Below are 27,392 nucleotides of genomic sequence, written 5' to 3' on the forward strand. Positions count from 1 at the left end.
GATCAAGTGATCCTCCCACCTCAGCCTCCCCAGTAGCTGCGACTACAGGTGCGTGCCACTATGCCTGGGTAAGAGTGGGAACCTGTCTCTATAAAAAATACAAAAACTCCTGGGCTCAAGTGATCCCGCCTCAGCCTCCCAAAGTGCTGGGATTACAAACATGAGCCTGGCCCCTAATCTCTTTTTAACCCAAGATATCTTCATGTGTCCAGAACCAGATTCCTGGTAAACTCCAGAAGAGAAGCTGGCAAATTTTTTCCTTCAAGAGCCAGATGTTGAGCACTTTTGGCCTTTTGGTCAAAGCAGCCTTAGACAACATGTAAATATGTGGGCATGGCATGGCTGCCTTTGGATAAAATGTTATTTACAACAACAGGCAGGGGCTGCACCGGCTCAGGCTGGGGTTGGCTGATCCTTGCTCTAGAATGGATGCCCAAGCTATGGCTCCCAGAGCACAGCATACATGGTGGTGTACTGGTGTTCACCCCCCAACATCCACCAACACGATGTCACTGAACACAGAGATGAGGCAAAAGGTGAACAATGGCCCCGTGCGTGGGTTTGGGCCAGCTTTAGCACAGCCCCACCAGAAAATCGGAGGTGCTCCTTAACGCTGGTCCTGACACCCTCGGCCTTATTCCTCCCTCTGCAGGTCAAATTCCTCTGTACAAGGAAACATGCTCTGGCATTCATCTTGAATCAGACTCATTAAAAAAGAGCACTGTGTCTTTAGAGTACCCCAATACTGGAGACAGAGTCTGAAAACCAGTGTCTTACAGAAAAATTACTCTGCCTGAAAAATAAACATCATCCAAGAGGGCCTGAGTAGACATGGCTACAGGCACCAGACAGAGCAAGCAGATGAGCTCTAAGAACTCAGCCAGTACACCCAGCTTGGTTCCGAGAGCTGTGGTGCCACCACCAAAAACTATCAAGACCAAAGACAGGAACGGTCTCATTGTCTCTTCCACGGCAATCCTGGAGCCAGGATTCAGTTTGGTGCATGCTCGTCACCATGCTTAGAAAAGCAGGTATGGCTCCTTTTGGTAGCTACTTTCCTTGCTTTATTTTTAAACATTTAAAAATTATAAGCAGATGACTATACACAAATACGGAACCCAATGTACATGAAATTCTAGCCATTCATGTCAAATTCACTTTTGATCTTTCCAACAGCAACAATCGATACAGATACATATTCAGCATCCCAAATTCAAAAATCCAAAATCTGAAATGCTCCAGTGAGCATTTTGTGTGTGGGGGGGAGTTGGGGGGAAGGTCATGTCAGCACTCAAAAAGTTTGGGATTTTGAAGCATTTCAGAGTTTGGATTTTCAGATTTGGGAAACAACCAGTTAAGTATAATAAAAATATCCTAATAACTGAAAAAAATCTGAAATCTGAAACATTTCTGGTCTCAAGCATCTTGGATAAGGAAGACTTGACCTGTATATTACTTTGGGTTTTTCCTTCTCTCTGCCTGCCACTGTTGCATTTACTGGTATGGTGCCCTTCTGTTAATATACTACAGCTCACTGTCTTTCCGTCTTCTGATGACACTACAGTCTCAAGTGTGTCCTAGTAGCCTTTAGCCTTTTAACAAGAAAGCTATCCCAGGACCAGCAGACAGAGGGTACAAGGAAATCTGCTGTGACACTAGATGGCATTGCTGCGGCCACAGCTCATCCAGCAGACCCAGGTTCACTAGAGTGATCTGACACGTCCACATCTCCTAGCTCACCTCTGCAGCCCAGAGATCAGCTCCCAATGTGCCCCCACTGGCCACTCTCAGAGTTGGGCTTGCAGCCTTTCCAGCTCCCACTGCTCTCTGCACTGCCGCGTCCTTCTCCGCTAGTCTGATGTATTTATTTACAGTATCATGCAAGTCTGGGGCGTGCATAGGCCTCTGGGCCATCTTTGGGCCTGTCGCAATGCCCAGCACATAGTACATGCTTGATAAATGCTTCTGAGTAAATGTACCACTTGAAAACTTGGAATGCTTTTCAGCTACTCTGAAATTATAATGCACAGAGGCTATAAAATGCTTTGAAGAATGCCACCAGTCCTATTTATAACAGGAAGCACTCCCCTTTCTTTTCAGTCCTTTTGATTTTCAAATTTACTGTTGAAGAAGGAAAAAAAATCTGTCCAGGGAACATGATCTGGGAAGCCCATTAAACCTCATTTAGAGTTCCATTTTATTTCTGTAAACAGAAAGACCAGGGCTCATGGCTTTTCTAAGTTAATAAGTCTACCCTGCAATAAACAAACCTGCTTTGTCAATTTGTGTCCTTAAATTAGATTTAACTTGACTTTACAGTGGGCTGACTGGCTGGTAAGGGGGGCCTCTGCAAAGTAGCCACAGGGCAGACAGCATTCCAGTGGGGGACTGCCCCTGGGAGCTTCTGGACCGGTGGAGGCCGTCTACCTGCTCAGTCTCATGGAAAGAGGAAAAGAACCTTTCGCTGTGTGGTGATCACATCAGGGCTGTCCACATTTGTGTTTTCATTATTTTATTTTCTCTCTCACCTTTTCTGCTCCTTATTTCTGAAGGGCTGCAATCTGAATGTTATTTTTTAAACTAAAGGAAATTAAAAGTTACTTTATTTGCTGCCGCAAAGCCAGGTTAGTAAATTCCTAGGCACAGGGTTAAGAGGACAAATGAAACATTGGAGGCTCTTACCACCCTTGCTGGAGTCAGTTCCTACAGCTCTTGTCTACACCTTACCTAGTTAGAGCTAAAGCAGCAGCAATGTGCAGAATGGGGGGCATCTCAACTGCTACCAGGGCCATCACACTTGACATGCACATGGAGATCATGGTGAGGGTCAAGTGTGATGACAAACATCAAATACTGATGTCAAATACAAACGTCAAGTATGATAAAAGAGGCAATCTTGCTTCACTTGTGTGGTCTTAGACAAATCTTAACTACTTTTGAAAACTTGGTGGCCGGGCACGGTGGCTCACGCTTGTAATCCCAGCACTTTGGGAGGCCGAGGCGGGCGGATCACGAGGTCAGGAGATCGAGACCATGGTGAAACCCCGTCTCTACTAAAAATACAAAAAATTAGCCGGGCGTGGTGGCGGGCGCCTGTAGTCCCAGCTACTCGGAGAGGCTGAGGCAGGAGAATGGCGTGAACCCGGGAGGCGGAGCTTGCAGTGAGCCGAGATTGCGCCACTGCACTCCAGCCTGGGCGACAGAGCGAGACTCCGTCTCAAAAAAAAAAAAAAAAAAAAACTTGGAATGCTTCTTATTTTCCTCCAAATAGGCTCTTTTATTTAATAACATTGGTGCTATTAAAGGCTCCAGAAAGTACAACGTGGGAGCCCATGTGGGGTTCACTTTGAAATATGGCACAGTTTGCCTTCCTTCCATACTGAGAATGCTCATCCCTTCCTTCCATACTAAGACTCTCATTGAATGGCTATCCATCTCAATATGTAATTCTGAAATTGGAAAATAATACACCCTACCTTCTTTCTTCAATTTGTTGACATGTAACTCCCAGCCTTTGCTGAAAGGGACTTTCACTGCTGGCAGAAACAGTGACCATGGTTACTTCCTCTGATAAGCCCTGCAGACATTCGTCCCCTTCCCTCACTTTCCCTGGAGGTGAATTCAGCCTGGAGGGCCTCCCCAAGTCTGAGGGATGGCCAACTCTCTCCCATCACCTTGCCGTGTCAGACATGAAATCCAGGTAACATCATTCTCCAGCAAGTAAGTCGACTGGACATTGAGGATAAAATGGTGACTAAAACAGATAAGCACTTGCCCTCTAGGAGCTTACAGTTCAGCAGGAAGTTTAAGAAAAATCCAGTAAACCAGCAAGTGTAGACTCGTGTTGGTGACAAAAGCCACGAAAGGGTGCATGAGGCAACAGGGAGTGAACAGGGCTACGGAAGGAGCGCGGTCATAGAAAGCTCCCTAAGAAGGGCCATGCACACTGAGACCTAAAAAAGGAAAAGAAACCCACCACTCAAAGGGGGCATCCTGAGCCCCACCAATTTGTAGCCATATCACATTTTACTCCATGAAAGAAACTCAGCCTTCCCTCCCCTTCTCTTCTTAGTGGCTATTTCTTCTGATACCCTTCTCTTCAAGAGCTAGAGAAACAGGCTTTTAAAAATAAACCCCAGAGACTAAAGAACTAAAACTATACAACTTTTAGGAAAGACACGGGCATAAATCTTCATGACCCTGGCAATGATTTTCAACAAAACAAAGGAAACAAAAGAGATACACTGGACTTCATTAAAGTGAAAATTTTTATACCTCAGGGACTACCGTCATATAAGAGTATATTTTTGCAAACTGTATTTGAGAAGGAACTCGTATCTAGACTATATAAAGAACTATTATAACTCAGTAATACAAAGACAAACCAATTTAAAAATGAGCAGAAGGTTTAACTAGCCCTTTCTCCAAAGAAGATATGCAAATGGTCAATACGCACATGAAAAGATGCTCAACACCATTAGTCAATACGTGAAAAAAAGGAATGACGACAGTGGGGTACCAAGTCACATCCAACAGGATGGCTAAAATAAAAAAGACAGACAATAACAAGTGCTGGTGGAGGCTGAACCCATACTCACTGCTAGAGAAAATGTAAGATGGTTTAGCCACGTAGAAAACACACAGGCAGTTCCTCAAAAGGTTAAACAAGGGTTATAATCCAGCAATTCTACTCCCAGGAATACACCTAAGGGAAATGAAAGCATATGTCCACACAAAACCTTACACACACGTTCCTAGCAGCATTATTCACAATAGTTAGAAGTGGAAACACCCTGTCCATCAGCTGATGTGTGGATCAACAAATGCCATCCATCCATATGACTCAAAATATTTGGCAATAAAAAGGAATGAAGCAATGATATATGCTACAAAGAAGGATGATCCCCAAAAACATTATGCTAAGTCGAAAGAAGCCAGTAACAAAAGACCAAATATTATATATAATTCCATTTATGTGAAGGCCCAGAATAGGCAAATCTATAGAGACAGAAGAATGAGTGCTTGCCTAGGACTGCGGAGCTAGGGATGACAGCCAAAGGGTACTGGGTTTCTTTTGGGGATGATAAAATGTTCTACAAGTAATTGTGGTGATGGTTGTACAACTCTGTGAATATATTAAAAACTATTGAATTATATACTTTAAAATGGGTGCACTTCATGGTATGTGAAGTATAGCTCAAAAAAGTTATTAAAAACAGCTACCCCTCACCCTAAGAGCCAAGTTGAGAAAGGCTGTTTTGGCGAAGGGTACTATTCTACACAGTCTACTCTCAAGAAAAACTACCTGGTGCCCTGAGAGCCGAGGCCATGGGGGAAGGTCAGCTTTGGGCTGCTGGTGGCTGGCTGGTTCCCTCAGTGCCTGGGAACTTCCTGTGCCCAGCCTGGGCATCTGCTTCCACCCACGGATGGGCAAAACCAGGTGGTCTACAGAACACAGTTCCATGTGGTTCAAGGTTGCAGCAAAGCAATATGCAGAGAGTAAACAGCCTAAAAATCATTTTTAGTGCCACCCCACAAAGTTTAGCCAATCTCTACTGTGTTTATGTTCTAAATTTTATACCCTGCCATCCACACAAAATTCCACCATTTACATGCAGAGCAGGCCTGGGAACGTGCTTCTGCAAGCTGACTCCGTGTGAGCGGCCTGAACACAAGGCGTAGAGCTCACATCCTATCTGTGCTGTGAGCTTCTCACAGCCTGAAGGCCAGACAGATCCACCTCTCACATCCTGGTGTGCCACAGTTCTAGAGAGCAAAGATGGTGTACATGAAAGGCACCAGAAGGCAGAAAAGCCACCTGGAAAGCTATGTTGAGAGCTGTGGCAGAGGGAGCCCTGTATTTCAGGGCATTTAAGGTATACTTTAAATGAGAATATGGCTAAGTTTACAATTGTAAAAAGAGACAACAATGTTCAAAGAAAGTTGTGTGGTTTTTGGTGTGGATTTCAGAACAGAAATCCAACACAAAAGTACGTAAACTACTGACTGAGCTGTAAAGAACCCGGAAGCACCAATTAAAGCCCAATGTATTAATTCCACTTGAGAAGCCTTTGGACACAAAATGAATATGAGATGCTGCTGGCTTCCTGGCTATACCGGAAGAAGAGCATCAGCACACTGCTATTTAGACCTCAGAGAATGTGTAAATCTCCATCTCCATCTTTCTGAGAAAATCTATACAGACTGGAGAGCGCCCCATGGAGCAAACGCAGAGGCCCTCACATCTTCAGAGGTCGGTAACAGTGGGCCTGCTGCTGAACCCTGTGCAAACAGCAGACGGCAGGGACACTCTGCAACCAGTGGCTTTTCTAATAAAGTCTGGCTGAACTGTAGCTAAAAGCCACCTACTAAATGCCCTCTCTCTTTAAACAGATAAATGCTAAGCTGACCATTTAAGAAAAATTAGCCAAATTATGCTGTCCATGGCTCACTTTTTCTTTACTTTCATTTGCTATAAATTCACAGTAAACAAAACACAATCTTCAGGAACAACACAGGAAATTAGTAATCTAAAAAAGAAAGTTCTTTGTGATTTTAGAGCAGCTTTTTAAAAAAAAAAAATCCCTTTATCACCGTGTAACAGGGAAGATGCTATTGCAGGCTTTCCACAGGAAAGTTCCAGAGGCACTGAATTGAATAACAGAAAGAAAACCCTAAGAAAGATGTACTGAGAGATAGACCATCCTGACTTTGAAGGAATGCTCTGAAACATCGATTAAATGTTTCATAAACCAAATAAGACAAAGAAAAAATATACAAACAAAACCAGAGTTATATAAGAACTCTATTCTTTCTCCTATCATAAAAAGCAGATGGTTTAAAAAGATATGTCTAAAGTAACTAAAGACAGTTACCCCAATCCCTCTTTTCAATCTATACCCACCCACCTTTTAAACTCTAGAAAAGGAATAATGCTCCGTCAAAGGGACAGCCGTGACCCTCACAAGCATGGTCTCGGATTTCTAAAAACCTGAAGTCACACTATTCACAGGCCATGTTCTAAAGTTCAGATTCATTGGTATCTGGCCTCTTGATCTGTAACCTAAGGTTGATGGCATCAACGGGCCAGTAAGCCAGACCCCTGTACCTGCAATCATACTGTGAGAAATGGCCTAATGCTGAGTTTCTGTGGGTTGCCAGGTGGAGGTAGCAAGTGTCAACTTGCCCTTTCGGGATCCCGGGGGGACCTAGTTCCTTGTATTTTACCCTATAAAAGCACTTCACTAGTTGCACACACTACTCTGACACTCTACAATGGTGTCCTTTTTCATGTTCAATCTGAAAACCTGCCTTGTAGGGCTCTGTTCCACAATGGTGCCTCCTGACAATGCTGGATGGCGTGGTGAGCCAGCTGGCTTAGTAATGAGGCCCTGGATTCGCCTGCACCAAGGGCAGCCAGCAGGAGAAGGGGAGGAGAGGGAAAGGGGGCCTGCGTGGGCACCCTGGACATCACCAAGATGGTGCCGGCACCTTGGCACTGCTTCTACTCATAAGCCTCGGTGTCCTATGGGGCAGAGGCCTTGGTGCCAACACCGTGGTGGGAGGGGCAGAGCTGGGTGCTGCCCTCACACATCACCATGATGACAGGACCTGACGTCAGCACAGCCAGAGTTTCTGCCTTTATTACGCTTAGACTCTGGATCAAGGCAGAGAAGAGGAAGGACTTCTAAGTTCAGCACATTACATATTAATAAATCTAAAGCATTGAGCATCTTAAAATGGCAACAGAGCCCAAAGAGATTATATCTAACCTTTCCTCTAAGCTACTCTGTAACAAAACAAAATAGAAATGTCTTACTTATTTGTAGCCAGAATACTATGAAAAAGAAACCAGGGATGAAAAAGAAGCTCCAAGAGCAGGGAAAAGACCCTCCTGAACACTTCACATCTCCAAGCCCTCCAAAGCAGAAGACGAAAGTCATCTCTAATGGAAAGAGTTTTAGCACTGAAAGGGGCGAACAGAACCACAACTATGGATCAATTTTAGAATCTGGAGATGTAACAACTGTTAAACCTTCATTCTTTGCCCCTTTGGTAAGTCCCTCTAGAGTTCTATTAATCATTAAGCGCTTGAGTCACAGAACTATGCTTTTGGCCCAAATGAAATTCATAAATGAGCATTAAAGCTGTCAGATGATTGTGTTGCTGGAGTCACAACTTCCACCTTTGGACTGCAAATAAATGCTATGGTGCTTTCTTCCCAAGTAAACAATGAGTAACAATGTATTAGTAACAGCGTATTAAGATAAATACCAGCTTGTGGACCCACCCCCCCACCACTGGCTTGGGTACGATGCATCAAAAGAGGTAGACGAGGTCAGGCACGGTGGCTCACGCCTGTAATCCCAGCACTTTGGGAGGCCAAGGCAGGTAGATCATGAGGTTAGGAGTTCGAGACCAGCCTGGCCAAGATGGTGAAACCCCGTCTCTATTAAAATACAAAAAATTGGCAGGGCGTGGTGGCTCACGCCTGTAATCCCAGCACTTTGGGAGGCCGAGGCGGGCGGATCACGAGGTCAGGAGATCGAGACCATCCTGGCTAACACGGTGAAACCCTGTTTCTACTAAAAATACAAAAAATTAGCCGGGCGTGGTGGTGGGTACCTGTAGTCCCAGCTACTGGGGAGGCTGAGGCAGGAGAATGGCGTGAACCCGGGAGGCAGAGCTTGCAGTGAGCCAAGATTGCGCCACTGCACTCCAGCCTGGGTGACAGAGCGAGACTCCGTCTCAAAAAAAAAAAAAAAAAAAAAAAAAAAAATTGGCTGGGCGTGGTGGTGGGCACCTGTAATCCAGCTACTCCAGAGGCTGAGGCAGAATTGCTTGAACCAGGGAGGTGGAGGTTGCAGTGAGCCAAGATCGTGCCACTGCACTCCAGCCTGGGCAGCAGAGTGAGACTCCATCTCAAACATACAAACAAAAAAGAGGTAGAGGAGACCTAGACCCATTATACAGGGTCTGCAGGGCCTCTTCAGCTACTGCCCGTGCTACAGGACAGGCCTGTGACGCTGGTCGTTTTTTCCATTTCCAATCAACCTGGAGTTTCCTTTCCATCCTGGAAGGCAGCCGGATGAGTGCTGAAACAGGTATGTCCTTACAATCTGTTTCCTCACATTCACTTGCTCCTACTAGTTTAGCTTGCAATTCTACATGAAAGAGTGGAGCCTCCCAAGGTTACATTCTTTGGCACTTTGGGAGAGTATAGCTAGCTCAGGGTGGCCTCTAAATGTTGTTAGCAATCTTTTTCTAGCTACTCCCCTCTGTGCTGATACCTTACTAAGTGAGATTTTTTTTTTTTTTTTTTGAAACTGCCTTTTGTCAGCTGCTGCCAGTCAGCAGGAAGAGCCGCTCACGTGCACACGAGCACCTGGGGCCAGGCATGAGGTCCAGACCCTGAAGGGAGACCTCCAGTGAAGCGGCACCCCAGAGAAGACAGAGTCACAACACACGATACCCACACTTTCTTGCTCCAATCCAATCTAGGAGTCCTCTTCCTTTCAATCAACGCTATTTCTCCCATACAGTAAAGGGAAGAACGGGTGCTACCAACTTCTCCCAGAAAACTAATGTTCTCATTCAGCGTATCAACCAAACTCAAAGCAGGGCACGCTGCAGCGTGGGCCTTTCGGATTCGTGGCCACAAGCAAAACAACACAGGGGGAGCCCATCCCCTGAGGCGTGGCCCCAGTCTGAAAGCGCTCAGTGGAGTCTGCAGAGATCTGAAAGCGCTCAGTGGAGTCTGCAGAGATCTGAAAGTGCTCAGTGGAGTCTGCAGAGATCTGAAAGCGCTCAGTGGAGTCTACAGAGATCTGAAAGTGCTCAGTGGAGTCTGCAGAGATGCTGCTGCCTGAAGGTCAGTCACGGACTTCCTGGGGGAAAGAGGTCGGAAAGCCAAGGTCCAGGGATCCTCACCTCACTGCCATGGGTAGCTATTTTTACAGCTTAAGAGACCTGCTAAGGCAGGCAGGAAATGTGTTACTTAAAAAGGGATCTTAGATAACATCTTTTGTTCCCAGAGTTAGCTGTCAAATATTTTTTAAACTTTTATGGCTATTTGAGAAATATACTCAAAAACTGCAGAGAGACAAGGTGCTTCTGTGGACTGGATTTCCCTTCGGCTCATTTTCCATGCTGGCTGCAGTGGCCCAGCACCCGCCCACAGTCCTGAGGCCTGCTACATACAAGATGGCTGACTTTGAGGTCAGCTTCACTCCCCAGGCCAAGGAGCATCAAGGAGCGCAGCCTGTGCCTGCCCTGCAGAGGGGTGGCAAGGCAGGAGGTGGCCTGGGATGGTTTGCCTACTCCACCCATGCTCTCAACTCTGTCCTTGAGCACTTTTCCTTTCACATTCTGAACATGGGGCATTGCCTCCGTGAAGAGCATACACCTGGGTCTTCACATCAGGTGATGCAGCCACATGGAGGGCAGGCAGGGTGTGCATAATCCAAGACAGTATTCAGAACCCTGGCCCCACAACCCCTCGACATGCAAACCCTTGGCAAGCAGCCGCAGCAGACTCAGAGCTACACTCAGAAAATCAGACCAACAGATCAGATGCTCTGTGAACACAGCCCATACACAGAAGCAACACACATAGAAAGAATGGTTAATAGTAATCTCATCCCTCGTTTCTCCCTTCTCTGTGTGGGTAGGCCTGTGCCGGCCCATCCACATGGAAGAAGGGAGGGACAGACGGGGATGGCAGCCCAGGAGCTAAAGCAACCATGGAATAGGCTTCTCACTTGCAGCCGCTACATCCCAAACACGCTGCTCAGCCAACAAAACTCCTCAGTGCACTTTGCCATGAGGAGCAGGCGCAGCTGGAGGCAGCAAGCTTACCCTTCTGGAAAGGCAGCTTTACATATGCATCTCGGTCACATGTAGAGCAAGGGAAGCCTTTCTGCGTATCTCAAAAATATAGGGGCACAGCAGGTAAAGAAATTCGCACTGTACTACAGACCTGCCCTGTCAGCCTGGGCAGGTGTTTCTGCACCAGCCACCTAATTCAACACTGGCCTTAGCACCCACAGCTGTTCATTTACTTAGGAGCTGTCTTTTCAGAAGAACGTAAGCTTCCTAAAGGTAACTAACCTTGCCTGTCATTTCCACTGCTATATTCCTGGTGCCTAGTGGAATAATGGAGTATTTGTGAATCACACGAACATGGACCACACTGGTCATATAAACTGAGCAAAGATGTAATGAGACCCTAGTGTCTCATCACCAGGGATCTAGCTGAAGAGACTGCCTTGTCCAGCATCATGACATAGTTTGTGCAATATAACACAACTAAATAAAACCGGTTATACTTCTCAAAGGTTCTAAGCGGTTATATATAACAACTAAGTTGAGCTGTAAGAACAGGACATGTTTTATGGTAAACGGAAGGGGGCCACCTCATAGTTTCCGGTCATCAAGTGACAGGTGCTCGGCACCTGCTCTGATCCTCCCCTCTGGTCTGTCCATGCCCATCACAGGGTCCTGGAGGTTCAGTGGTACTCCACCCTGATTAAAACACAGCCTAATGACTACATATAGCGAAGTCTTTTAAACACTAATTAAAAATAACAGTCTGGCATTTGAGAACTCCTACATACAAAAATATAAGAGCTGAAATAAACAGCAACAGTTGTAAATTTGGTCTATGCTCAGGTGGGTAAAAAGCTACACGTCTCCTCTGGAGTTTTTCAATCACTCTTGAGTTTATGGGGCTTTAAAATGCCTAACAATGGCCATCTTACCTTTTGGTTAATAAGGAATGGGCTTTTCTCAATTACTCCATTTTAATGATTATAAAATTCATTACAATAATATTTAACTTAATATACCCCAAATATCACTAACACTATAATCAATCGGGACACATTAAGTTATTTTGTCTTTCTTCATTCAATGTCTTCGCTATTCATTGTGCATTTTATACTTCGAGCATATCTCAACTCAAAATAGCTGCATTTAAGTGTTTAACAGCCACACATGGCTAATGGCTGCTGTACTAGACTGCACAGTTTTAAAATGTTCAAAACCAAACTTACTTTTCTGCATTTTGGGAGTCTTATATAAAAGAGGTTTTCTGTTTAAGCTCTTTTTACTTAAGATGTCTGAATACATTATTTACTATTTTGCATTTTTTTTAAACCCTGGAATTTGTCTTAGGATTCACATTGCATTCCTCATAATAAGGTAGAAGATATTAAGGACTATATCACATTGCTTTCTCGCAAGCATCCAATTGCCTTTTCCAACTACAGCTGCTAGATTTAGTTTTCATTCCCTTTACACATGGCTCCTTTCCTGCCCTAACTGAATGCAACCAAGAAGCTCTCACACATCTGAGCCAAGTTTCCTTAATGTGCAACAGAATGGCACCATCGTCAGTGGGCACAATGACCCACCCAAGTTTACAACTCAAAAACATTCCACTCATTCCTTTAGGAGACTTATGCCCATCTTTATGATTTAAGAAGAGGGAAAAACTTAAGACCTCAAAATACTCTGGTTAGAAGCATAAGCATAATCAGATTAAAGCACTTAGTTCTTCACTTATACAGCAAACACATGGGATTTTGCTAATAGAAATGGTGGTTTCAATAGTTTGGGACTGCAATGGGATCACCATTCTTCACCAACAGTGGGGACCTGCTGGTTAAACTCTGAGAGTGTTCCTGGTTACCTCTGCATCCTGATCCTGGAGGTGGTATGTCCTCTGGAGGCTTTGCAGAGTTCGGGGGCTCAGAGTCTTCTGCTCCAAGAGATGCTCCAGAAGCAAGACCAGCTGGTCTGGAAGAAGCTAAAGACAAAACCAAACAGCCTATGAAAATGCCATTCAGCTGATGAGAAACTAAACCCAAATGTTCAGACAGACCACATACCCAGGGTAACCTGGGTGCTTTCAGCATATATCGGCAACATGGAAAGACTGTTCAGCTGACTTTTGTAATTCCTCAGGGTCTACATTGTCTGTATTCCCAAAGACACTACATTCTGGGGTCTGATTAGGCCCCGTTTTCCATGACTAATCATTTCAGTTCTGTACTTAGAGCAGATCAAAACTGTGTTTATCTTAATAAAACATTATCGTGGTTTACTGGATCTCTTCCTTTACAGCACGCATATACCAGAAAATGTAATTTAGCCTAGACAAAGATTCAAGGAGCCATCCAATTATAGGCAAACACCTGGAAATTTCACAGAAGATGCGGCAGTCTTTTTACCACATAAGCTCTGCAAATACACCTGCTGCACACTGAGAAATAAAGAGCACATACTGAAAGAACTGTGTCTTCCCTCCATTACGAAAATCATAAACTTATAATCCATTAAAAAGCTCAAAAGGCTGTACACAACTATATGTGCAGCTATACACACAGACACAAAAGGTTACCCATATTCCTGAGTTCTCATACAGGAATGGTCAAAAGTGGTGTTACAAGTTAAGGGTAAAGACAGGAGGTAGTCTTTACATGGTACAAAAATAAAACACAATGTATGTGAAATACAAGAAATCAAGAGAAGCCTGTGTAAGACTTCATCCGTGTTACTCGCTATGGGGCAGCAGGGCCAGGCCTGGTGGCCCTGTGAGATCAGCCCTGTAGTGCACTGGAGGAAGAATCAATTTGAGATACGCCTTGTAGGAAGTGAAAAATATTTATTCTAAAATCAAGATTTTAAAATTAATCCTATGAATTCCATGGTTCTCTCTGCTGAGCTTCTCTCCATCCCTGTGTATGTGCAGATCATTCCTGTCAATCCCAATTACAGGTCTGGAAGTTGATATCACGTCAACAGTACATTCATAAGAACACCTGGATTTTAATTGCCATTTTCTGATGTTCTAAAACAATTTTTAAAAAGTACTGGTTTCCCTCCCTGCTCATCTTTCTGCCCGCGAGTGTGCACTTTGCCTGACCCTCCCTACCCCCTCACTCATTCACACACACACATATACTTTTCCAAAAGGTACGCAGAGGGCAACGGGCAGACAGCAAGCACTGCAAACACCACACCCACCGCACCATTCCACTAGGTATCTGTTTTCTCACCTCACCCTTCTAAGAAAGCCCCCACTTGCCTACAGACAGAGGCAGAAAGAAAGGAGACAGACACCAATGCAATCATTTGGTTCTTGGGTATATTCTGTACTTCATAACATCGCTTCATCTGAAAGACATGCTGTGGCTATTCTCTCAGGAGAAACAAGGCGCCTTCAGCAAAACTGCAGTACAATCAGCACTGACAAGGACCCAAAGAATTACTAACGCTCCATTTCTTTTCATGAGAAGTCAAGTAATTGCAGCATGTTTTAAAGATAGCAAATTACTACATAACTACTTGTAACAAAATCACCCATCTACCATACGATATTAAAAAGAAATCTACTGTTTTACAGAAGAGCCCAAACCCAGGCCCCCAGCCTCTGGTAGGCCTCCTCACCATTCATACTATAAACATTGCCGGGTATCCGGCATGTGGGTATCCAGCACTTCTGCCCAGGCAGCCCAGTGAGACCGGTTCTCTTTCTCCCTCTGCCCTCCTTTCTCCTTCCAGTTCATCTCACCCTTCAGCCTCCTGTGATGTTCCAAGAGAGGTGCTTTCCTGCAGGAGGCTGAGCCTTCAACCCATGGCCTCAAGCACCCCTAACCTGTCTCCCAGGGCCGCTGACTGAATGCCCTCCAGCCCTTGAGCCCTCTTCCCAGCGTCTCCCTTTTCACCCCAGTCGTGGGCTCTCCCCACTTCACCTCACTACTACCCTTTGTTGTGCTGCTGTCAAACAGCAGCTCCACGAGGGGTACCCAGGCCAGGCCACCACAGGATGGGGACCTGCTCTACCCCACAAACACTCAAAACTGGTAAGCAGCGCTTCTCAAGACAGTCTGAGGACAACAGGAGCCTGGCATCGAGGCCCCTCCAGACAAAGGCAGGCAGGCTTCAGGGAATGGGCTCAGCCTCACAGAGAAGCGATTCTCGGCACCACCAGCGCCTAAACACCCTTCGCCAGAAGTGGGGCCTCGTTTGCTAACTAAATACAGAAGGAACCAGCCCTGCCAAATTGCAGAATTACAAGGAAGAGGAGAGTAGAAAGAAAAGCATCTCCCCATATTATACGCTTGTGCTTACAAAGAAGCCTACTGTTAGAACTCTCATTTGGGATTTGGTCTAAACTAAAGAGACACACAGAGCAAAGAAACCCTGAGTAAGACAACTAGCTTGGTCCTCAACTTACCCCAACTAGGTTTAACTGATACAGCTCCAATTTAAAATCAAACAATTACCAATATGTGAACCTACAAAATTACCTGCATTCATACTTGTATATCTGAGTTTTCTTTTAAGCTGAAAGCTCAGCATCTCTACACAGAAACAGAACCAAAAGGATCAATGGAAGCTTTTGTCCACTCCAAATTTTACACAATGAAAATATTTAAAGCTAAACTCCCTGACTTAAGACCGCGAGATGGAAGGAAGGGAGGGAGCACACTGACTGACTCTAATTTGAGAGAGGTAAGGAGCAAGGGGGGACACTCCCCTCAGGTATCTGCTCCCCATAAAACAAGGCCCCCGACCACAGTGCTGCCAGAGCCAGCTTCATGCTCCCAGGTTTCTGTGAGTCCTATTCTTCTGAATAGACTTGAAATGACTCTCACTTAGTAAACAACCTGTGGCCACCTGGCTTTTAGTTGTAACTATGCTAACTCATGGGGGGAAATGTAGTTTCTGAAAAAAGTAGGGAAAAAAAAAAAATCAGTGAACAAATGTTATTTTGGGACACAGACAATAAAACTAATAAAGCATCTTTCATTCGCAAAGTACACATTACAACATTTTTAAGGGATGAGATAATAGGCCTTAAAAAGAGGATATTGAAGCAAAAATGTGGTTAAACAGCTTCAATACATTTCTCTTTGTAAAATAAACATTTGCTCCCCATAAAGCCACCCTACAAATGAAAAAGCAGTGGTCATGTAATAAACCAAAATGTTTGTAAAGCAAGTGAAAGAGACCACATATCAGCAGATGTGCTCAAGGCAGCACCGGGTGGTACAAGGAGCCCGGGGCGGGCACAGGGGGACTGGGACATGCTATGTGGACCACTCCACTTCCACCCACGTGGAAATCAAAGCAAACTTCACGTGACTTCTAGGCCAACTGCGTTTATTTATTTGTTTTAAGATCAGCTGAATTTAAGACTGAAAGGCCAGTGTGTTTAATACAGCAGCATCGGCAGGAGAGAGATAAGGCTTTGGTTGTACCACAGAGTGATCGTGAAAAATAAAGGACCTTACCTCCAAGCATCACCACCTAAGAAAGCAGCTCCTTCAGACAGTATAAAAAGAACTTGCCTTTATTTCTGGGGGCCCAACAGTGCTCACACCCACAGTTCAACAGTGACAGGAATGCAAAAGTCCTTTCCTTTGCATAAACAAGAAATTCATGATGGGGTTATTTTTTCCATACGGGGACCAGCTCATTATTTTTAAAATGCATCTGCCTCGGAAATTTACACAAAATAGGACTACAAGGTGCCAAAGTGATGTGGGTACTTCCAAGAGAACTTCACAGAACTATAAAACTTACTGAAATGAGTACAAGAAATGAAATGCTCAACGAGGTCAGTCAAGTACAAATGCTGCTTGTTAAGGATTTTAGAAGTCTGTGTTCTACTCTAAACATGGAAGGTTTCATAGTTGCTAAATACTAAGAACTGTACAAAGAAAAAAGTCCATTGCATGTTTTTCCCAACTTCAGAGTCGACGCATGCTGTACGACTTCGAATGGTTTGGGAGAGTTTTTATGCATGCTCTTGGAAAGAAAATATGAATTTTCCACACCCACCCTCCTAAACTAGAGGCAGCTCAATCAAAAAAAACCCCTGACTCTTCCAGAAGCCTCTTACTGCTGTCATGGGGGCATCACTCACTCTGCGCTCCCAGAAGACCACCCACGAAACTGAGGTCCCGCCACCATTTCTTCCATTAGCGTGATGCAGAACAGGCCAGCTCACCTCCTACATCAGAAAATGCCATGGACATGTCTCATGACTGACCTTGCAGAGGCAGGGCCTGTGACAAGAGACCAGCAAATGGCAACATCCAAGCCCCATTGCCTGCACCCCTCTGAAAGCAAAGGAGGGTACCTCCCGGCGTGACCCAGCTGGTGCGCTGCAGCCTCAGACGAAGAAAGTCACTGTGTGGCTCCCCAGACAGAGAATAAGCCTGGGACTAATGCAGCCACGGATTGACAGTGGCGTGAGTTCTATTATTACCCCATTATCACTCTGGGATCTGTGCCTAAATGAAGCATGCTTCCTCCCTGATGCCATTTCCTTTTATCCTGGCTGGAGACTAAAAGCGGATCAATGGGGGCAATACATATGATGTCACTTCAATTTACAGCCACGGCCTCCCCCTCTCCAGTCTGTCTGAAACACACAGAAAGATCAATTCTTCCCAAAAATGGTTAAAAAATGCTTGGGGAGCATTCTTCTTCCAGAAAAGCATTCTCTGCTATATTTGTCTATGTTACTACACAGGGAACTGTTTACATGGAACAAAAACAGAAGAAATGGTGGGGGTGGGGGGAATCTCAAATTCTGTATGCTGGAGACTTGCTGGCTGAAATTCAACACAAGCAGGGTCCTTTGAAAGTCACATGCAGGCGGCCTTCGGGCAGGGGCACAACAGAAACCAGTTTTCTTTTGTCCCTTGGATTAAAAAGGTGATCCCACTGACATAAAATATCTTTCATTTTTATAAAGTTCCTCCAAAGTCTGACAAATCCCCTTTCACTCTTCCCAGAAAACACATCCGTACCTTAGCAGACCCTCAGGTTGCCCCTTCAGTCCACAGGTATGGGAAGAAACAGCTTCTAATCACACAGTGCCCTCATTAAAGGAGACAGAAAGCTTGGCTACAGGACACGAGACAGAACTTATAAACTAAGTCATCTTCCAGACTCGGCTCTGAACCAAATAAAACACAGTGAAAATCTCTACGCTGCATAAATTTTCACATGGTGCTTTTTGCCAATAAGGCAAAATTAAGATATAATCAATGAAGTTCCTCAAAACAAAACCAAGAGTTCTCCCTCCTCATAATCCAAAAAGAAACAGAAAACGTTCAGAGCCACAGAACCCAGGTGCAGTCAGCCTTTACTGCCCACACACTAGCTAGGCCACAGTCTTCAATAAACGGTCTTCTTCCATCTGTTACTTTTTAAATGATAAACATTTCTAAGAAACAAAAGTAGACAACTTAATAATATGTACACATACCAGGTGTCTGCCCAAGAGCCTGCCTACTAGGATATCATGACAGAACTGAAATATATTTATTCTAAATTAGTAATTTGTATAATGGAAAAATACAATTGGTTTGAATTGCTGCTGAAAACACAATTCAGAAAAGAAAAATCTTTGTATGTTGAAGCAAAAACTTAACATATTTTAAAGAACTGCCGAAACTTACAAATAGAGGTCTCTACTGTTCACATTATTTGTGGGGCATAAAATTGGATTTGCCAGCAAAGGAAGTCACCAAACAATAAAGAGAAAAAAATTTTTCTTCAAAATAAAGAAAATCAATCAATTGGTGCATATTTGTCCAGCAGAGTCAGTTATTTCTGATTATCAAACATCTTTAGGGAGTATGTCTATAAACAAATTTTGGAAAGAAAATTCAAATAGTAAATATTCATATAGCTCATTTTATACAGAGAAAAGCATATTTATTAGATTTTTGCAAAATTCTAATAGTTATAAGTTCAAAAAGATTACTGCAAATTTTGAGCCACGGTTTGCTTGTGGAGTTTCTAAAAGTGGCACCACAGAACCTAAAACAGATACATACCATCATTAGCAAATACTATCTGAAATAATTTATTGGCATAAATAATTCTCATGTTTCCAGATTGTAAGGGTCAAATGTTTCCGTGCTATTATTCCCCTAACTCTTGCTAAAAGCATATACTATATGCAATCTAACACAAAGCATATTATTTAAATGATGAAACATGCAATCCTCTGGTCAACTGGATCTCTTACAACCACGTGTACATTAATATTTTATGTTATTATATATGTTGGAAGCATCATAAACACTCAAATTGAAAATTTCCAAGTATTTCACAAGAGATGTGTGGGATCCTTGTGTCCACCTCCCCAACCCCAGATCCTGCCAGACCAATTACAAGGGGCCAAAGGGAAAACATTCCTGATCTATGCTTCTCAAGAAAATCATCACGCACGAAAAAGAAACTGTAAATTCCTAAGTGATTCTGTCTATTCACCCTGCCACGACAACAATGGCATGTTCAATATACGGCTGAATATTTCTAAAGAAATTGGAATACTTTAAAGTATCAGAATATTCCTAACTTTTCTTGTATTCACATTTTCATAAAAATTTACTTCTTTTTGTTTCCATAGAATTAATGCTTTTGCCACAAGTGGTAGCTCACGCCTGTAATCCCAGCACTCTGGGAGGCCTAGACAGGAGAATGGCTTGAGCTCAGGAGCTTCAGACTAGCCTGAGCAACACAGTGAGACCTCGCTCCCTACCCACCCCCAAAATTAGGTGTGGTGATATGTGCCTGTAGTCCCAGCTATGTGGGAGGCTGAGGTGGGAGGGTCATCTGAGCCCTGGAGTTGGAGGCTGCGGTGAGCTAAGATTAATCCAGTAGACTTCAGCCTGGGCAACAGAGCAAGACTCTGTATCCAACAACAACAACAAAAAAGAATTAATGCTCTTACCTAAATTAATAACAGTGTACTTAATACTTGATGTATTTATCTTGAAGGAGAGTATATACATTTTATAATTCTGAGTTCCTAATTTACAAACAGTGACATTTGCTAGCTCCAATTCTAGTTACACATTAACTTATGACCCGCTAAAGCCCAGCATATGAATATAACTTTACTGTAAAAAAACGGTTGGCTGAGTCTATGAATCAAAACATCCTATATGGTATGTAGCCATGCAATGGAATACTATGTAGCTATTAAAAAGAATGAGATGGAATTATTTTTGTAACATGGGAAGATGGCAAGAAATGTTTTTAGAAAAAAGGTTCAGAATAAAATGTAGACTATGGTTCAATTTGTGTAAATTACATTCTAAAGATACATAATAAGAAAATAAGGAATGCTTTGTGTCAACTGTTTCTCTAACCTACCTGAACTCTCTGCCTTCCCCTCTGTCCATTTTTCTGCTTCCAGCTGAAGCTGAAATATTTTTCTTATATCATGCTACAAGTATTTCCTAATAATTCACTTAAAAGAGAGATCTACTTTATGAGAAATTCATCACCACAACCAAACCTAAGAACACTGAAAATGATTAAAGCATGTGCCCTAACAAAGTACTGAACCAGGCAACTGGAAACCAGGGGTTTCTCTAAAGCTGGCCCGGTAGTTATGGGAAGACCTCCTAGCACCGTGTGCACTGAGAAACCTATCATTGCCTCTCTAGTCTTAGTCATAACATTTTAACATTGGTTCTGTGCAGGCAGCAATCAAAAATTGGAAGAATTTAAAAATTTCCAAATATTCTGTAAATAGATATATAGGAAGCACAGTGTCAAACAGTCACATGCTCAGGTTTTTAGGCTGTTACTTACAATACTAACAAATTATAAAATATATTCAGACTTTTTTTCCAACGGAAAAAACCAGTAATTTCATCCAAACCCAGAATTTCTTCCTTTCTGTAATTTCCTATATTACTCCAATATGTCAAAAATCACAATCAGATGGTCTGTGTAGGATTATTCATTACAAATTTAGTAATTTTAGTTAATAATTTATCAACACGATTCTTCTTTGGTTAAATGTTTTTTATACAGCCCTATATTCCTGGTGAATAGTAATCTATACTATGCACAAAATTACTGTGTTCATATGGACAGATAGGCAATCATCACTAACATTCAGTGTGATAATACAGTTTTTCCTCTAAATTAGAAGGGATTAGCAAATAGGGGAAAAAACTCAGCTCTTACAGAAAATATCTATCTTCAGAATTTTATGTACAGAAAATAGGATCCTCTCCTTTTGAGTTTAAACAAGGAATAACTGAGTTCAAAGAAAACTATATTTTAACTTCTATAAAAGGAATATACATTTTTAAGGCCGTGTCTTAAATATTAGAACCAGATTTTGCTCATTTCATGTGCTATCTACCCCCATCCTTGATAGTCAAATGTTTATCACATTGAAATAAAGGACTTAATGCCCAATATAATATGAAGAAATAATAAGGTAACAATGTCTGCAAGAATAGCTGTCAATTAACAATCTGGTGATTCAAAAGAATGTATTAAAAGCAAATTTATATAGCAACACATGAAAATTCAGACCAGGAGTGATTCTCATTCCTCAACTAGAACATATCTAAAAAATACAAATTTATCAACTTAAAAAGTTTCATAGGCCAGGCACAGTGGCTCACGCCTGTAATCCCAGCACTTTGGGAGGCCGAGGTGGGCAGATCACGAGGTCAGGAGATCGAAACCATTCTGGCTAACATGGTGAAACCCTGTCTCTACTAAAAATACAAAAAATTAGCCAGGTGTGGTGGCGGGCGCCTGTAGTCCCAGCTACTTGGGAGGCAGAGGCAGGAGAATGGCGAAAACCTGGGAGGCGGAGCTTGCAGTTAGCCAAGATTGTGCCACTGCACTCCAGCCTGGGCAAAAGAGCGAGACTCCGTCTTAAAAAAAATAAAGTTTCATAAACGTTCTTTACAGTACAGATCTGGTTGATTATTCTTCATATTTAAAAAGCTAATGGTAAAATGACTGAAAATGCCTCTTTAATTATAACAAACTGTAATCAATGAAATGATAGCTCTGCAATTTTTTAAAAAGCGAATAGATGGGCCGTATGAGGAGTTATAACAATCTAGTTTGCTTTATGTGCAAAAACTCAACTGTATGTCTTAGGTCTCTCCCTTTGCCTTCCATAGTCTCCTTGTTAAAACTTACTATTAAGGATTAAGGGTTTTTTAAAATCAAAACTCACAGTTAAAAAAAAAAGTATGGCTGGGCACAGTGGCTCACTCCTGTAATCCCAACAACACTTTGGGAGGCCGAGGCAGATAGATCACAAGGTCAAGAGATCAAGACCATCTTGGCCAACATGGTGAAACGCCATCTCTACTAAAAATACAAAAATTAGCTGGGTGTGGTGGCGTGCCCCTGTAGTCCCAGCTACTCGGGAGGCTGAGGCAGGAGAATCACTTGAACCTGGGAGGCGGAGGTTGCAGTGAGTCAAGATCACGCCATTGCACTTCAGCCTGGGTGACAGAGCGAGACTCCGTCTCAAAAAAAAAAAAAAAAAAAAGTGAGCCACAAAAACATTTTAGAGATAACGACATAACAGTTGCTAAGTGAGAAAAAGAACAGCAACAGAAGGACAGAGAAACCAAGTCAACCACTCCGATCCTCAGGTTAGACAAGTGATTCAAGTACGGACACACAAATACATTCTTAGCAAATTCTGAAGCAGGAAACATAATTTATAAATTATTTTCACTCTTGGGTATTTATTCTGGAGTTGGAAACACTAACATTCCATTACTCCCAGTTCCTGTCCTATCTTGTGCATAGACACACAGTCAAGACAACATAAATATCTTTTTGGTCACATTTTATTTTCTAATATTCTTTATTTTCTACCAAATCCAAACTAAGCACAAATTTTAGCCACATGTCTACAATTTGTCAGGTGGTTTCTGCCATCAAGTTGACAAAGCAACCTGTCCATTTGTAAGGAGAGCCGACCGCAACTAAGGAGCAGGGGGGAGGTGGGGAGGGGAGTCCAACTACATGAGGGATTGCTGGAAAAATAATGGAACTTGTTTTCATTTAATAAAAATGTGTTGAGAGTACTGTACAATCTCCTATCCAAAGTTTCAGTTTTATTTCACAGAATGATTTAATGTCTACAAGGCATAGGAGTCCCATTTCCTCCAAATTCTGCAGTTTTGGATTCTCGTCCAGACAGTTTACACACTAGATTAACTGTGAAAAGTGTTATGAGGAATAGAGCAAAGGATTAATTCTTTAACAGTCTCTTGGATATGTAGGGAACTTCATGCTACTGAAAATAAAATGGATTTAATTTCAGGAGAACAAGGGCAGAAGTCTCAGATTTCAAGAAATGTTTAATTTTCCTACATTACATAGGACAGAAAAGGCTGCCTTGCCGATGTGTGAGAGGGTGATGCGAACAACATCGAGTCTGTTTGCCCTGAAGTTACACATTTTGCACAAATAGCTGAATAATTCATAAATTTAGATACAGCCCATCACGACAGAAACTATTTCCAAGGAAACAAGTAGACTGAAATAGCGTTATAAAAATGTTCTTTTATGGCAAAACGTCACTTTACTGCTATGAGTTTAGACATAATCTTAGTTCTACTGTGAGTTCCAGCCTGGACCCAGAGCCTGGAGCAGCCTGAAGTTGACAGGCGAGCAGGGGATCTGAAATGCGACTTTGCTGCCAAAAAAGTATTCTCTTACATAATTTCAAGTACTTGAAAGTCAATCAGCGAGTCTTCAAAAATGCAAAATGGATACTCATAAGTGGTGGTTAACTATGGATCTAAAATCCTGCTAGGTCTTTTCATAGGCGTTGGCATGAACATGATTAAAACCTAAGATGTGCTTTCTAGCAATAATCTAAATTCTAAAATGTATGCAAGACTTTAGGAAATTTGTTTAGACAAATTTCGCAAAAATGGTTAAGTTTTAGAATTTCTAGTATTTTTGTATCTTCCTTTACATATGTAAAATGTGCTCGTATAAGAAAAAGTACTTTATTAGAATTTTACTTTGATGTTAAAATGTAACATTCCCTACAACTTTCCGAAGTTACAGGAATAACATTTCTAAGCTGATTATTTAAATTTTAATGGAAAATAGTCTATAGAAAACTATACTTTCCCTCCCTCCCCTCAGTATTCCTATTTATCTGCAGAAACTAAGAATTTATCTTTTAAAAAGAGGCTAAAATGAAACACAGGTTTTTAATTGTTTTTCTTATATAAATTAAGCTGAAGAAGAAAAACTTTTAAAATTCTCCTGTGGCTACTGCTTGCATCTCGCATTTTTACAGAATTTCCCTTTAACATATCAAAGTTCCAACGGAGCAACTATAATCTCCACCTTATACTCCAAAGTGAAGCTTGACTCCTTTAAAACAAACCAGCTTGAAAAACCAGTGAGCACAGATCCTCAAAAAGTGGATAAACAAACTTTAAAATTTCTAAGAACCACTTTTCTGCTGATTTCACAGTATAGATTCTCATCTCGGAATTTAACAAGTAACAGCTAACTCTGACAGAGAAATGTTTGAAAACTCACAGGCTGCTCCTCTCTGGGGAGCCCAGCCCTCTCCCCTGGAGCCGGAGCCTAGAGCAGGCTCTTCCCGGAGGCAGCGCAGGCGAGGCCCCGTCGGGTGAACGCGCGCGTGGCTGCAGAAATGCCAAGCCTGATCCCGCAAGGTATCTTACTATCATCCCTGCTGGATTTGTCCTTCGTGTGAACTTTCTTGAGCGCCCCAGAACGTGTGTTTGCCTGGCCTTTTTGATTTGAAAGCCTGGTAAATAAAACATGCACGAAATCACAATTCCGACGCCTATGCCCTTGAATCACTCTGAATTTAAAAGGTTTACCGCCAGCTTGGAAGCAAGAAACACAAGCAGCAGCCACTCAGCAACGTCCCAAAGCGCGCCCGAGGGACACAGCAGCCCCGCTCCCGTCCCTCCGTGTCACCTGGGCGGCGGCAGCGCAGGCTGGGAGCCGAGGGCAGGCGTGGGCGCCGCGCAAGGAACAGTTCGCGGTCTCTGCGTGCCCCTGCGGCGCGAAGCCGAAGCTGGAGAGGACGGAGAGCCTGCGCTGCTCTGGTCCTTGCCGGCACGGCCGGCGGGGTGAGCCGCGGTCGGTCCCCGCGCTGTCAGTCTCCCGGCCAGGTCCCGCGCCCGCGAGTATCTCGGCGGCCGGCACCTCGCCCCGCCCCTGCGCTCCAGGCCCCGCCTCGCCCCGCCCCGCCCCGGATGGGCCGCTCCCAGCCGGCAATTACTCTAATGAGAAGTTCTCATCTCAGCACTTCTACAAGGTACAAACCAGCCCCAACACAGCCGACAATTCAAATGGCTTTGAGAACAAAGGCAGTCATAGCTGTGGCAATTTCTCCTCTCATTTACACAATGTGAGGACTTTCTCTCTTTGCATATGGTATTTAAGAAAAAAAGTTTAAGACTAGCATACATGCCATTTCACAAGGATATTAGTATTACTGTGGAAAAACATCAGACCTGGCCGGCTGCAACTGAAAAAAAAAACTTCAAAATAAATACATAAATAAATTTTTAAGTTTGGTCCCTCCTGCAGAACAAATGCTCCTGGACCACCTGGTGGAAATCGGCAACATGCTGAGGTGTGAGAGGACTGTTTTCTTACAGCTTACAGATCATGTGAATAAAAGAGCAACAAACCGCCCAGGGCAGCTTTCTGTAAGAATAAACAATCTATACAATTCTTAATCAGCACTGGTGGAGGCCGCTAATTGTTCACACTAAAATCAGAAAAAACAAAATGCCAGAGATAAGTTTTCTGTATGCAAGGACAGCTTTAATAGTTAATTACAGTATCTTCATCCTAAACAACCAGAACATTTGCATGGCAAACAAGAAACCCATCTCATTTCCAATCTTGCAGCAATCTCAGTAGATAAAAGTCACCAGAATCAAACCCAACAACAAAATCAAAAACTCCAACAAGGATTAAGAGGAATGTGATTTATTGAGAATAAGTGAGAGGTAGGTATTTCTAGAATGCACTTCAAACAAAAACAGAAAGATGTGGCCCCAAACCACAGGACAGGGACCTACCTCAGGAAGGGAACTACTGATCAGGGCAGTTTTCCCTAGAAAACTGTAATAGTCCATTCACAAGTTCTGCATGTTAAACTCTTCATTCTAATTTAAAATGTAATTAGAATGTTGTAGATAAGAAAAATTATAACTAAAACGTGCTTAGAAAAATAAAACATCAAAAACAAAGCCTTCTTATACTTTGACAGTACTGATTTGATCTTTAAATAATCTGCATCCATTTAAAAGAATTACTGAACAAAGTTTATGTGAAAGGTTAAAAAAATCAGGCAATGAACCACTGAATGGAAGAATATTAAAACCACACCACTATAAAAACTTTGCATTAAACAGGCTGAAAGTCTTCCACTTTCAAACTGTATTTCTTTTTCCAAAAACAGGTTTAAATTTTTAAAACATTTCAGGTAAGTATGGCTTTCAGTCCCATTCCATGCATTTATAAAATGTGAGCTAAAATATCTCCATCTAGAAGTCAAGAAAATCCTAAACTGTTCGTGTGATAGAAAACTTAGTACCTTATTTTCTTACAAAATGCCATGTTTGGTAACTAAATTTGCCTCTCTAAATATTAATATGACAAATAGCTGAATACAATTTAAATTGTAATAACCACTTTAAAAGTTAATCCTTTTTTAAACAAGAATATCAACTGATTTTAAGTTAAAACAAGCAGAATAAGAAACAAAGTGAGCACTTTCTTTTTTTTTTTTTTTTTTTGAGACGGAGTCTCGCTCTGTCGCCCAGGCTGGAGTGCAGTGGCGCAGTCTCGGCTCACTGCAAGCTCCGCCTCCCAGGTTCACGCCATTCTCCTGCCTCAGCCTCTCCGAGTAGCTGGGACTACAGGCGCCTGCCACCACGCCCGGCTAATTTTTTTTTTGTATTTTTAGTAGAGACGGGGTTTCACTGTGGTCTCGATCTCCTGACCTCCTGATCCGCCCGCCTCGGCCTCCCAAAGTGCTGGGATTACAAGCGTGAGCCACCGCGCCCGGCCTCAAAGTGAGCACTTTCAAATGCTAATATGTCTACCTAAACTTACAACTTTAGTTCCCTGAAAGTCAGATGACATTCTTACATACTTAAAACTAAGAAAATCAGGTGTCTGGGAAGTAAAAAAATAGAAAGGACTCCCAAACACTTGTTTTGCAGATGAAATAAACATGGTGAGCAACTGAGAACCCAGGGAGAAAACTCCTTCAGAGAAAATGTAATACTCCCAAAAAACTTATCCTTCCCTATGTTCCCCACACTCCCAGGTCTAGAAGTCGTTCTTAGCTGGGTCGATCTCTTTGTGTACAGCACAGAACACTCCCCTTTAAATGTTAAGCACACTAATAAGCTTTATGCATGTTTTCAAATGTGTAAGAACATTAAAATTATCCCTTAAAAATTATGTCCGTTTGAAAAATTCTTATCTACCTTTAAAAAACAAACATTCTTTAATGAGAGACAGAAATAAAGAAGTTTCACAAAATACACCAA

At 42.8% G+C, this 27,392-nt stretch overlaps 1 protein-coding gene across 14 annotated transcripts in view; it reads right to left on the minus strand.

Moving 5' to 3' along the window:
* AOPEP (aminopeptidase O (putative)) overlaps positions 1-27,392 on the minus strand; it is a 395,241-nt gene that overhangs the window by 38,990 nt on the left and 328,859 nt on the right. For 12 of the 14 annotated variants that reach the window (XR_008656596.2, XM_055271838.2, XM_055271832.2 and 9 more), the window contains one exon: positions 12,692-12,808. The exons of 1 other annotated variant lie outside the window; for it this stretch is intronic. Coding sequence is in view for 11 of the 13 variants with exons in the window: in XM_055271838.2 (XP_055127813.1) it covers positions 12,692-12,808 (117 nt within the window). In the remaining 2 variants the exon portion in view is untranslated. Of the gene's footprint in view, positions 1-12,691; positions 12,809-27,392 lie in introns of those variants that run through there. One more of the 14 variants, XM_055271842.2, reaches the window with a different exon arrangement.

This window comes from Symphalangus syndactylus, chromosome 3, assembly GCF_028878055.3.
Source record: "Symphalangus syndactylus isolate Jambi chromosome 3, NHGRI_mSymSyn1-v2.1_pri, whole genome shotgun sequence".
NCBI lineage: Eukaryota > Metazoa > Chordata > Mammalia > Primates > Hylobatidae > Symphalangus > Symphalangus syndactylus.